Source organism: Petromyzon marinus, chromosome 1 (genome assembly GCF_048934315.1).
Source record: "Petromyzon marinus isolate PM22_M1 ecotype Great Lakes invasive population chromosome 1, UKy_Petmar_22M1.pri1.0, whole genome shotgun sequence".
In the NCBI taxonomy this organism is placed as follows: Eukaryota; Metazoa; Chordata; class Hyperoartia; order Petromyzontiformes; family Petromyzontidae; genus Petromyzon; species Petromyzon marinus.
In genome coordinates this window covers 33,860,403-33,873,918 of record NC_133667.1, presented here as the reverse complement: position 1 = coordinate 33,873,918, position 13,516 = coordinate 33,860,403, and the positions used below count along the sequence as shown (strand labels likewise).

General features: G+C 43.9%; 1 protein-coding gene across 2 annotated transcripts in view; it reads right to left on the bottom strand.

Annotated features, from left to right (window-relative positions):
* LRRC49 (leucine rich repeat containing 49) overlaps positions 1-12,858 on the bottom strand; it is a 71,190-nt gene extending 58,332 nt beyond the window's left edge. The window contains exons 1-6 of one of the 2 annotated variants that reach the window (XM_032950184.2): positions 12,479-12,858; positions 8,544-8,618; positions 7,890-8,022; positions 7,497-7,730; positions 3,927-4,032; positions 1,612-1,815 (exon numbers count right to left, since the gene is read on the bottom strand). In XM_032950184.2, coding sequence (XP_032806075.1) covers positions 1,612-1,815; positions 3,927-4,032; positions 7,497-7,730; positions 7,890-8,022; positions 8,544-8,618; positions 12,479-12,580 — 854 coding nt within the window. In that variant the 5' untranslated portion in view covers positions 12,581-12,858. The remainder of the gene's footprint in view (positions 1-1,611; positions 1,816-3,926; positions 4,033-7,496; positions 7,731-7,889; positions 8,023-8,543; positions 8,619-12,478) is intronic. The other variant, XM_032950193.2, reaches the window with a different exon arrangement.
* Positions 12,859-13,516: the final 658 nt, after the last annotated feature.

The following is a 13,516-nucleotide window of genomic DNA, read 5'->3' as shown; positions in this document are numbered from 1 at the left end:
AGTGCACGAACAATAATTTAATAAATACCATGCATAAAACTAATGCTGCATAGTAACAAAAATTACTGCATTAACCCAATAAATATTTTTTTACATTACTTTTATTAAAAATGCACATCAGTTCGGGCCAAGATTAACTTCAAGGCAAACCACAGGTTTCCTTTGTGAATTGCACAGGATATGGTTCCACAGCCATACAATTATCAGCATATTGCATGACGCTCCCTTGCTCCAGTCCTCCGGGAAGTCAGCATGTGCACACATGCATGCATGCATGCTCACACGGATAAACACAGTAACCCTCACATACAATGCACGGCCTTATTTTCAGCACACCTTAACATAAGGTCAAAAGCGCTATGGAAATGACACATTTGACAGGCATCTGTTAGTCATCTACTGGGGGGTATACGATACACGGAAAATGCCTTGAACGTACCACATTGCAATCAAAGACTCTCGGTTTCTTTGAAATACATTTTCAATTTCGACATAATGGGAATCTGTTGAGACAATTGTCGTCATATCGATTATTATAAAAAAAAAGTTCCGATATTGAAGAACGATGTCTAAAAAAGTATATGTACATATATAGTCCATGAATGGACAAAGGCTTCCCCCTAGTGGCAAAAAGTGTTTTCTCACCATTAACTTGCTTGACCAAAAATGTACCATGAATGTGCCCGATCTTGACATATCTCTGAAGCTAAGCAGAACTAAGCATTGTCAGTACTTGGATGGTTGACCACCAGAGTGTGCCGGGTGATGCATGCATGGAGCTGTAGGATACCATGAATACACTCATTCATGGTATTGGCCAAACATTCTGAAAAAGTCTTCTTGGTTCTTTCGGTAAAGTCACGTAGAATGGAAATAAAATAATAAAGATATTATATTATTATGTTTTTTTATTATTTTATTCCCATTCTACGTGACTTTACCGAAATAACCAAGAAGATGAATCCCTGCAGTCACGAAAGGTTTAAATCGAAAAATTCTGAAAAAGGTTCAAAAGTCTCGAGGAATTTATGGACGCATAATTGGCATTATTACGAAGTTAAAATCTGTAGGTTGCATTCTATATTGTGCACGCATTCACATTCACAGCGATTGCCATACAGTGACCTTTGTCTGGCCTGTTCTCTATTCTATTTAACTTTACTGGGTCACATTTTCATCCCTTTGCTGGTCTTTCTCGCCTGTCAGAAATCATCCGTCACAAGCATCGAGGCACGTGTCCAGGTCAATCTCAATGTTACTGGATAAAAGGGTGTCACAATCACACCGAGTTACAAGCGCAAAGCATAAAGACTATCCAGCTGGGTGATGCCGTCATTTGCTTGTGCGACTCCTAATCAGTGTCGTAAGTTTAATAACATAGCTTGCTGTGAATGTTGCCTCTCATCCTCCGGATTACGTTGCAGTGCCATACCATTGCTCATTTGTGCAGAAATATACTTTGACTTGACTTGAGGGTGCACAAAGTTGGCTTTGTCTTATTATGCCATTTGCATTACACGTCATCTTTTTACATGCATGCTTAAACTTTTGGAGTCGTGACATAAGGTGTCGACGTTGGATCTCTCAACAGGGCAACCATGGGGAGGCTACCTGTTTTTGCCGAGCATGAGCACCCGCAGCGAGCGAAGGTTGTAGAGCCCCGAGATCTCCTCCAGCTCGTTAGCGTACAGGTCGAGGAAGACAAGGCGGCGGAGGTGGGACAGGTGCTGCGCTCGGCGGATGAGGTTGTGCTGCAGGCTGAGCAGCCGCAGGTCCTCCTCGCCATCCAGGATGGGGCACATGGTCATCCCACGGCTAGGAGGAACGAGCACATGGCAATAAAACAGAGCAGCATAATGTATGTATGAGTACGTGTGTGTGTGTGTGGGGAGCGGTAGTGTAGCTGTTAGCGCACTGCGCTATGAACCCGGCGACCCGGATTCGATTTCCGCTCATGGCCAACACCAGTGACGATTATCTGAATCGGTCCTGGGCCTCTCCGAGGTCGACTCGGCCTCAAATGAGTACCTGGTGCGGTGTGTAAACATACTGGGGAGACAAAGGCGGTTGGGCGTGGTGCTGGCCACCCACCCCCTCGTGTATCGTTCCGGCTTTCATAGGTACTCGCTAACAGCACTTGCCCCTACAGTCTGTTAAGACTATACGGTCGAGCTTTTTTTGTATGTATGGAAGCGGTAGTGTAACGGTTAGCATGCTGCGCTATGAACCAGGCGACCCTAGTTCAATTTCCACTCATGGCGATCATATGAACTGGTCCTAGGCCTCCCCTTGGTCGACTCAGCCTCAAATAAGTACTTGGTGCAGTATGTAAACATCACCACTAGGGAGACAAAGGTAGCCGTGCATGGTGTTAGCCACCCACCACCTCGTGTGCCGTGCCGGCCCTCATAGGTGCTCGCAAACAGCACTTGCCCAAACAGTCTGTTCTGACTATACGGGGGATCTGTCTTGTATGTATGTTGAACCTCTTTCACACCGTACGTAGCCAACCGTGTAAATCGAAGGTGCAGGGGAAGGGCAACAAACTAAATACAAAAAGCAGTTCTAAGGAAATTCGTTTTCAATCTGGATGATATAAAAGTGTATAGCTCCCGTGGCTCCCTAATATCGGAAAAAGCTGTTCCAGGTGTCTGCATAAGCACATCTGAAAGCACACGATGCAGCGACCGTCTCTGTTCAATGGCTAGCCAAAAGCCGCGGCGAGGATGACCAAAGTTAAGGTCATGTTTTATGCTCCTTGATGAGATCAGAAAGGTATTGTGTGGTTCATTTGTGTCAAGCACTTAGCGTCTAATGAGCGCGACCCTATAACTAGTGCAACTATAACAACCACAGTCAGCTCTTGTTCTCATGTATTATTTTTGTTACATTCAGCTTGTGCATTGGTTTAAATATAAACCACAAATGGATGGCCACCACTTCCAATGCTACGTGATCTAGCATTTCTTTAATAAATTATTAAACTCTGCTATTTAGAACTAATGGAAGACCATTTATATGTAAAGTAACTTTTGAAGGTATCATCTTGGCCTTACAAATGTCACAAATATGAAAGATGTAATGTCAAACATGAAACGATGTTTTTTTTTTCCACTTTAGAATTGTTGTGTAGTATAAAACAAAACAAATTTAGAAATGTAAGACTTCATACCTGTGAATATAAATTATACCTTCACGTAAAACAATATTTTTTCACATGCAAATGCAAAGTACTTATAAACATATAATATAAATGTTTGACGTGTTCGTAAAAACATGTTTTAATTTCCAGTGGTAAACCACTGCATGTGCATACAGAGATGTTTTCAATAAAAAAATACATGTGGGACATTCACAATGGCAGTGAAAGTGGTCATCTAAACCATTCGTGTGGGATCGTGGGCATCCGCGTCCTTCAAAAGGGCAAGTTAACATTCCGTCCTTTCTTCTTCTAAGTTCACGGTCCAATTGTCAATAAAAGTGTCCTGCGAGTAATTTTAAAAAACCCACATTGCCAGGAAGCCAGTGTTGTCTGTCCTTGGTGGAATTACAGCACCTCCAATCAGCACAGTTGGCTACGTACAATGCGAAAGACGTTCAACGCACATACACACACGTACTTAGGAGGATTTGGTCCCTGCCTCAGTAATACAGAATTTCCACTTCTGACTCTGGATCAAAATAGCACCACCGAATGCTCATTTGAGCAATTTTTCCTCCGCTCTTTTGATCCGCAAAGTACATTATACCAAGGTTGAAACCTGTTTTATAAACGTGGTTTTACAATTGTTTAATCTATTACCATAAATAGTGCAAAAAAACCCAAATAGAATGTGATTCTGTCCTGAATAAAAAAGGTGCTATGATACATAAATGTTCTCAACAATCGCAAATTATGTTGTTGTATTACCTGTACAGAGATATACCTGTCAAGGTTGAGTCTCTCTGGGTTGTATGCTCTTTCCTCCACTGTCCGGTACACAATGGGAATTCCAGGCGCGGTGGAAGATTCCGTGAAGATCACACGGTCTCCTGGGAAATTCACATTAAGCATCACCCATGCAGTCGTGCTGAAGTGTGCAACTACACACAAAGCTTGGTTTCATCTTCTTTGGTTCTTTCGGTAAAGTCACGTAGAATGAGAATAAAATAATAAATTGATAAAATAAAATAACACAATAATATTCTCACGACGTTTCGGCCACAACACAAGCGGCCTTCATCAGGTGAAGGAATGAGACTGTCTGGTAGGACAGCGCTGGAGTGAAAAAAAGCCACGTTCAGACCACGACCTTTAAGCTGTGTCAGAAGAAACAAAGCGCCTTGACTAAGGAATTAGCATATAATTTAGCATTGAAATGGCCGAGTGATTAGCTTGTGACTGGTCACAGAAATGGCTATGTTAAAGTTAAAGCATACACATCTGCAGAGGCATCCCTAGACAAAGGAATTAGCATAGAATTTAGCATTGAAATAGCCGAGTGATTAGCTTGTAACTGGTCACAGAAATAGCTATGTTTAAAGTCAGAGCATACACATTCACCGAGGCACCTAGTACAAATCAAACAGGAGAATTTAGCATTGAAATAACTAGGCGAATTTAGCATTGAAATAACTGAGTGATTGGCTAGTGACTGGTCACAGAAATGGCTATGTTGAAGTCAAGGTCTACACATCTGAGCTATTCACAGTAACTGGGTATACAATACAATGTATAATGAATACTATATAGTGAACAAATAAAAAACTAAAATATAAATGACCTTAATGTTATCAATAAACTCTATATTCTCCAATCAGCTAAGCTACCAACAATAAGTCATTATATATCACAATGCTATATGGCGAAAAAAATGGGTGGATTCTTACCCTCAACTTTAGCAACACGGATAGCTACGGGCCCCGTTCAGACGGACGAGTTCATCCAAGGTCGGAACAGAGGAGGGGGAGAGAGACAGCTGCGAGGCGCTATTATACTCCATGTTGTAAACCATACCATTAACCGTGGTGTGAGAGGTATTAAGAGTCAATGCTGGTGAAAGAGCTGCGGTCTGAAGGTCATCGTAAAATACAATTAATTAAGAACGGAAATGGTTTAAAACATCTTTCCAATGGTTACTAAGCCAGAATCCATCTTCTCGGTTGAAATTGTCTCTGTGCTTGTATATGTGAATGGCCTCATGAACGAATCTCTCATGGTAGCCGGTTGGTTTGCAAAGCACCTCCGTCTTGGAGAAGTCAATGTCATGTGAACCCACTGAATTATAACAGTGATCTGCCACGGCAGAGGAGTTCGTCCTACCGTGTTTCAAGTCTGCTTTATGTTCACGGATGCGGTCCGAGATATGTCGTTTGGTTTCTCTAATGTAGCTACTACCACAGAGGCACTTTAGTTTGTAAACGCCCGGGTACTGTATGTCTGGAACAGCATCTTTTACAGATGGAACTAGATCACGGATTTTATGTATTGTGTTGAATCGGACCTGGATCCAGGTTGAAATTGTCTCTGTGCTTGTATATGGATCCAGGTCCGGACCTGGATCCAGGTTGAAATTGTCTCTGTGCTTGTATATGGATCCAGGTCCGATTCAACACAATACATAAAATCCGTGATCTAGTTCCATCTGTAAAAGATGCTGTTCCAGACATACAGTACCCGGGCGTTTACAAACTAAAGTGCCTCTGTGGTAGTAGCTACATTGGAGAAACCAAACGACATATCTCGGACCGCATCCGTGAACATAAAGCAGACTTGAAACACGGTAGGATGAACTCCTCTGCCGTGGCAGATCACTGTTATAATTCAGTGGGCTCACATGACATTGACTTCTCCAAGACGGAGGTTCTTTGCAAACCAACCGGCTACCATGAGAGATTCGTTCATGAGGCCATTCACATATACAAGCACAGAGACAATTTCAACCGAGAAGATGGATTCTGGCTTAGTAACCATTGGAAAGATGTTTTAAACCATTTCCGTTCTTAATTAATTGTATTTTACGATGACCTTCAGACTGCAGCTCTTTCACCAGCATTGACTCTTAATACCTCTCACACCACGGTTAATGGTATGGTTTACAACATGGAGTATAATAGCGCCTCGCAGCTGTCTCTCTCCCCCTCCTCTGTTCCGACCTTGGATGAACTCGTCCGTCTGAACGGGGCCCGTAGCTATCCGTGTTGCTAAAGTTGAGGGTAAGAATCCACCCATTTTTTTCGCCATATAGCATTGTGATATATAATGACTTATTGTTGGTAGCTTAGCTGATTGGAGAATATAGAGTTTATTGATAACATTAAGGTCATTTATATTTTAGTTTTTTATTTGTTCACTATATAGTATTCATTATACATTGTATTGTATACCCAGTTACTGTGAATAGCTCAGATGTGTAGACCTTGACTTCAACATAGTCATTTCTGTGACCAGTCACTAGCTAATCACTCAGTTATTTCAATGCTAAATTCGCCTAGTTATTTCAATGCTAAATTCTCCTGTTTGATTTGTACTAGGTGCCTCGGTGAATGTGTATGCTCTGACTTTAAACACAGCTATTTCTGTGACCAGTTACAAGCTAATCACTCAGCTATTTCAATGCTAAATTCTATGCTAATTCCTTTGTCTAGGGATGCCTCTGCGGATGTGTATGCTTTAACTTAGCTATTTGAATGCTAAATTCTATGCTAATTCCTTTGTCAAGGGGTGCCTCTGCGGATGTGTATGCTTTAACTTTAACATAGCCATTTCTGTGACCAGTCACAAGCTAATCACTCGGCCATTTCAATGCTAAATTATATGCTAATTCCTTTGTCAAGGCGCTTTGTTTCTTCTGACACAGCTTAAAGGTCGTGATCTGAATGTGGCTTTTTTTCACTCCAGCGCTGTCCTACCAGACAGTCTCGTCCCTTCACCTGATGAAGGCCGCTTGTGTTGTGGCCGAAACGTCGTGAGAATATTATTGTGTTATTTTATTTTATCAATTTATTATTTTATTCTCATTCTACGTGACTTTACCGAAAGAACCAAAGAAGATGAATCCTTGCAGTCACGAAAGCTTTAAATCGAAAAAGCTTGGTTTGCTCTAAGCCTCTCGGAGGCACCTGCAGTATTCCCAAAATATTTCATTGATGGCTGTGGCAAAGTTGCTCACAAAAATCGATTTGTCCTGTGATGGGGAGAGATGCTGTAGACTGGAAGCATGTCTGTAATTTAGTGTGAAAACACTTTAAACATCTCAATATACCTTGAACAACTTTTTAAAAAACTAACAAGGTTACTGTTTGGACAGCAACAAGAAGTACTTCTAGAGTGTTTGCTTTACCTATTATTTTTTTTGCAACATTGCACAAAACAAAGCAGTTTCTTATTTCTAGAGAGCACACATTTTATTCATAATTACCTAACATTTAAAATAATTTGGTTCGCCTATACCCTGTTATATTTTTGTTCAAGTGGTGTACTTGGGCAGGAGTAGTATTTCGTTAAGGGCTTAAACCTGGCAAGTAGGGCATGCTGGCCTGGCTGCTGTTTGCCTTGGCAGAGCCTGCGCGCTGTGCACCGTGCCGTGACGTGGAGCCCGGGCCCTGGGCCAGTCGGTTGTCAGGAAACACGGCAAAGGTGCTGTGGGCCTCCGTGGGCCTGTGAAGTAACGTGTGGTGCGCCGGTACCGACAGGTCGGCCACAAAAGCCGTGGCCGGCACACGCACCTTGCCACGGGACAACCGGCCGTCTGTTGAAAGGACACGGTACATGATGGTAAAAAAAATCGACAAGAAATGCGAGCTTCGTATTTTACACAAGGGACAATCAAGTATCCTCAAGCGGCTCTCCGGTGTCACATGCCAGGGATGGGCACCATCTAGGCAGTGTGGCATGCCAGGTGTCTAACCGAGCTTGTAGGGCTGGTGCTGGGTTTCTCTAATCAGCAGCTGCCCATCTGTAGTTGCGCATCGGCCGTAGAAGAGCTGGCTCTCCGGGACTTTTGACCCTGCCTGCTGGTCCTTGTTTACCCTGTACTCAGACTGTCACAGAAATGAACGGCTCACTTAGTAACCAGGAAAAACAATCAAACACGGCAAACATAGCAGGCCACTTGTTTGTAAATTTACATTGTCAAATGTAAATTATAAAATGTAAATATTGCCACATGGCAAAGTTTAAAGCAGTATACATAGCTTCAATTAAACACTGCCACAGAACAGACATTAATAACCGTGTTAATTCACTGAACATTGATTCAAGCATATTAAAATAACCAACAATTTCTGTAAAGAAATAAACTAACAAAGTATCGAACTCTTTAAATAAATATTAATAGTTTTGGTCCATTAGCCTATGTGCTTCTTGGACTATTTCAGAGCAGCATTTAAACATGTTTATTATATGTTACGCTTAAGTCTCAATGTAGGTGTATAAAGAGGTTTTTTTTTATTATTATAAGTGTTTCTGTAATTGCCAGAAAGCACTACTTGCAGATGTATTCAGTCACATGCATGTCTATAATGTTTCAAAATTGAACAGCACTGCATTAAAGTGAATATACCTGCTGTTTACTTGGTGAAGACAGCCTGTCACTAATAAGGGTCTTGGGTATTATCTGTAGGCCATAGATGTTCACCTAGAGATAAGACAACATTGTTAAGCGTTGCAAATCAAACATCCGACAAGCTGGTACAATTCTATAGAGCTACACATACTCTTGGGGCAGATAGATATCCAAAAAATTGGCTATGTGCAACAATGTGCATCTGATGAATGTGGTGATGAAACTATAGTACGGTCAATTTTCAAGCTGGCTGTAGAATGCAACGAAGCTTGAGTTTCAAACAAATGCATGCCAATGTGGAATACATTTAGAAGCCAAGGTGTCATGGGAAAACTTACAATCCGTTCCATTTTCTCTGGCAACTACATGCCTAACGGCTAGGCTGTTTATTTTGGTGCCAAATACCTTACATAAGCAAAAGTGTGGCCCTTTAAAATATAATATTACAACGACAATTTGTTTTTATTCACCATTGTTTTAAGTCACCAGTACAGTGTATCCCTTTTCGACATTGTCCGACCATGTCCATCCAGTGTTCGCTGAGCTGAATTGGCTTCCAGTTGCCAAACAAATACATAAGGTTGCACTCATTACACACAAAGTGCTTGCCGCAAGTGAACCGCTATACCTTGCTGATCTCATCAAGGAGCATAACCCATCAGGAAAACTCCGGTCATCCTCGCAACAGCTTTTAGCTAACCATAGAACAATGACGGTCACTGCATTTCACACTTTCAGATGCACTTTGGCGGCCGTCTGGAACACTCTTCCTTCCAATATTACGAAGCCACTGGAGCTATGCACTTTTAAATCTTGATTGAAAACTCTTTTTTTTTTAGAACTGCTTTTTGCGTTTAGTTTGTTGTCGTTCCCCAGCACGTCCGATGAGCACGATTGGCTACGTACGGTGTGAAAGAAGCTCAACATACATACATGTCACAATGTGAGGCTAAATAAATTCCCTTCATACACCTTTTGGGCCTCTTGGGCTCTGTAGTGAAATATGTTCAAGCAACCCACATTACTGATACATCGTGGATGGGGTGGGGGGGCCTTGACTATAGGCTACATATTTTATCATTATTATGCTGATGAAAATGTTGTCACCATAAATGTTCGAGGCAAACACAACATGTGGATTGCAGAGGAGCCTCGACCTACCAACTCAGATCCTCGTTTTGTGGACATCCCTACTGTTTTGGCCACATGACCACAAGCAGGTAAAGCTCCAACATCGATTGTGCTTCTTCCACCGTTTACAGTCGACAGTGTTTGTTGGGGGGGGTGTGGAGGAGATAAAGCAATGCTCCTGCACTACAGAGAATAGTATTGTCTCAGCTGCACCGACCAAATGCTCAACATGAGCAACTTTGCCCGCGGCAGCTGTCATTGTAACGTCAGCCAACATGGCATGAATGTCACGTTTACTTTGGGCACTGCTTGTGTATACAGAGGTGGTGAGTGCAATGCTGTAAAAATTGGCTTTATAAAGTGTCAAAATATAAATCCGTCAAAGGATACTCTACCATTACAACGGTGGCAACATTGATACACACGCAACGTATTAAGGCAGTGGTGTGTCGCTTTTTTTGAAACAACGCACAAGACGAAATCACCTGGAATGCGTGTGTTATAGGGTACAGACTGCAAATCTTGGTGAGGCAGCAGAGGGAAGTGCAGCAAATTCCATTGTTAATTTATCGTACTGTATTACCCCGGTTTACGTGGGGGGACGCGTTCCCGAAAGTACGACGAATATCGAAACGACGTGAGTCGACGGCGATTTACAGCTGAAGTGGTGGGGTAGGCTGAGAAAGGGAGGATGCTGTAGTCAGCGGCGCCCGTGTGGGTCAAGGCCCAATTGTACAAGGTCCGAACTGGTGACCAAGATAAGGGACACCCATAACACTCCCGGGAGTCGGTGAATTCTACACGCAGAAAACGTTGGGAAGACGTCAATGCAGACTTGGACTTAATTCATTTCAGCCGCACTGCGTAGGCAGCTCCTCCGGAACCGAGGTGGCTCAAACACAACAGAGAACGACACATTTTGACTTAGAAATTTCGTGACTGCAGGAATTCATATTCTTGGTTCTTTCGGTAAAGTCACGTAGATATAAAATAAAAGTAATAAAATTAAAATGTTTAATATATTTTTTATTAATAAAAATTATAAACATTTTAATTTATATTTTATTATTTTTATTTTCTACGTACGTGACTTTACCGAAAGAACCAAGAATAAGGAGACGACACTATGACAAAAAAGCCCCCCACAGCTTGGATGGCAGTAGTTGGCGACATTCCGTCCTGCTCAAAGGCACCGATGGGCAAGCTCACCAAAATAAGCGATCCCCAAAACAACTCGCCAGCACGTTGAGTTTAAACTACCGCAAGCAAAAGCTCGTAAAACAAAACTGCTTGATGAACAATTCAAACAAGGCAATGTACACCATAACCGGAACACTGAAACTGACAGCAACCCCCCCGGTTCTGCCTTGTTCTTAGCGAGCATTATGCCACCAAATACTCGCAGAGATATGCAAACTGCAATGGAGTTTACACGTTTAATTGCCAACAACAAGCTATCCGTCAACCAAGACCTCAACAATGTCCCCTCGCCGCCGACTCGAGACGTCCCGCGATTCCCCCTTCTGGGATCGCGCTGCTGTGACCATCATAGACAATCTCTCCCAGATCCGGAAGAACGCTGGCGAACAGAGTGAGTGGAAGCAACCCCGACGTGCAGAATAAACACCTAATTCGAGATCCAGACATCGCACCTACTGGCTTAGACAATCCTCGAACACACTGGCGTAACCATAAATCGCATCTGTGTTGACTGCGGCCATGCAACCCAAAATTTCGACCAAATAGCGAGCCACTCATTCATCGGAGAAATACCCAAACTACACGAACTCTCTCCTGAAAGTCCTCTCTCTCTCTCGTGGTGGTGGCTACCAGCACCCCTCGACATTGGCATTTAAACTCCTGAACATATTGCCATGAATAGAATTGGTCGAGGTGACAGATGTGTACAGACGCCACGGCATTATTACCACAGTTTGCGTTGTTTCTGTTGCGCTGTCTGTATCGCCTTGCTAATGTCGTGCTCTGTCGCCGAGTATTATTGCTACTCGTGTGGCATCGCCTTATGCTCTCTGTAGCACCGAGTTGTGTCCTTTGTATTACAATACAACGCAATGTTGGATGTACAGCACGCGACGTCTGAACGCAACGGCATCTCATGTTGCCGTTGCCTTGTGTTGTTGCCGTGTAGCCCAATGTTGGGTCATGTAGCTCTTTGTGCTGTGTTGGCTTGTGTGTCGTCATGTTGCACTGCCTCGTGTTCATTACGTTGAATAGCCTAGAGTTTGTCGCCATGTGTTGACCAGCGCTCTTTCCTTAGATTGCCTCATCTTGTTTGCCTAGTCTTCTTGCCTTGTGTCGCCTTGCAGCGCTGTTTCTGTCGTATCGTGCAGTATTGCCTTATGTTGATTCCCTGTGTTGCCTGAACGAATGTTACCTTGTGTCGGCGTATGTTGTTGCAGTGTTGCGTAATTTGGTACTGCATTGTGTTACATTGCGCTGCCTCATGCTGCACTGTATAGCCTGGTGTCTAATGTTGCATTGTGTCGCTTCGTATCGCCTCGTGCTGCTGCATTGTGTTAAATCCCATTAGTTCATCGTGTATGCCCAATTCTCTTTGTTTAATTCAGCGAGAACTCAACAGACGGGCGGAGGGTGGGAGATAGTCCAATTTGCAAGAGTAACCTGGGGTCACCAACGTGACGTGTCGACTTGTGCTGCCCCTTATGCTGTAGTCTCGCGAATCTGTCGTTGCCTTTGTCGCTGCTGCACTATTTTGGTTGTTGTTGCCAAACCGCTGTTGTGTCCCATTGTGTCTCGGTTGCGTCTCGTCCCCCACGTACCGTGCTGGGCACCACGCGAGCCCTCATCTTATTTTGATTCATCTTCCCCGACGCAGTCCCGCGGCCGCCGAGGAGGGCAAAAACACAACACGGCGCTCGCATTCAACGCCTCACCCCCGGTAAAAGAAATTAAAAAAAAAAGAATACCGACCGGCGACAACAGTACGGTTGCAAGCGCACAGCCGCAAAACGACGATAACGTATCGCTGTAGTAAAACAACATATGGGTTGTGGGGGGAAAAAAAAACCAACCCCTTCCACAACAATAAAAATATAATAATAATAAAATAAGATAATAAAGCAGCGAGCAGCCGCCGCGCACGCGCTTTCAGCTTCCGGTGCGACGCCGAACGCTTCCGCGTTGCCAGGGGCAACGGAGAACTTAACTTCCGTAAACAAATCCGCCCACGTGATCGTCGTCGGCTGTCATTGGAGTTCGGGTGTCGGCCCCCTCCAGCCATCGCCCCACCCACACGCCGCCGCTGCCCCCGCCCCCCCTAGCCCCCACCCCCCTAGCCCCCACCGCCGCCGCCGCTCTACCCACCAATAGCGAGCGGCTTTCGGCGTTAAAGAGGTGGGGGCGAGCAGCGGGGGCGGGGCTACAGCTGCTGCATCTACCGCTGATCTCAGTCACCACCACACCCAAGCACCCCCACGATCATCTCAGTCAGCCAACCCACGGCACCTTGCTGGGTTTTTTTTCCAGTTTATTTATTTTGGTATAGCCCTGTGAGCCATTCGGCTCTTGAATCGGGTGCAACCACAACAAAAAACACGAGACCTCCTCCTATCAGCAGTGAGCCTTCGACACTTCACGCCAAAGTCTCAAAGTGCACCTGGCCTGGCACAGGCGCCGTGGTGACGTCACCGTCACTTCGTGGCCAATGGCGAGGTATTGGTGAGGTGGGGGCGAGCTCCTCACAGAACCCAGCCTGCTGGTTAAACCCAGGATGGATCAATAAAGAATTAAAGCTTTCGTGACTGCATAAAATTACTCTGTTTTTTTTCGGTAAAGTCACGTATGTAGAAATACAATAA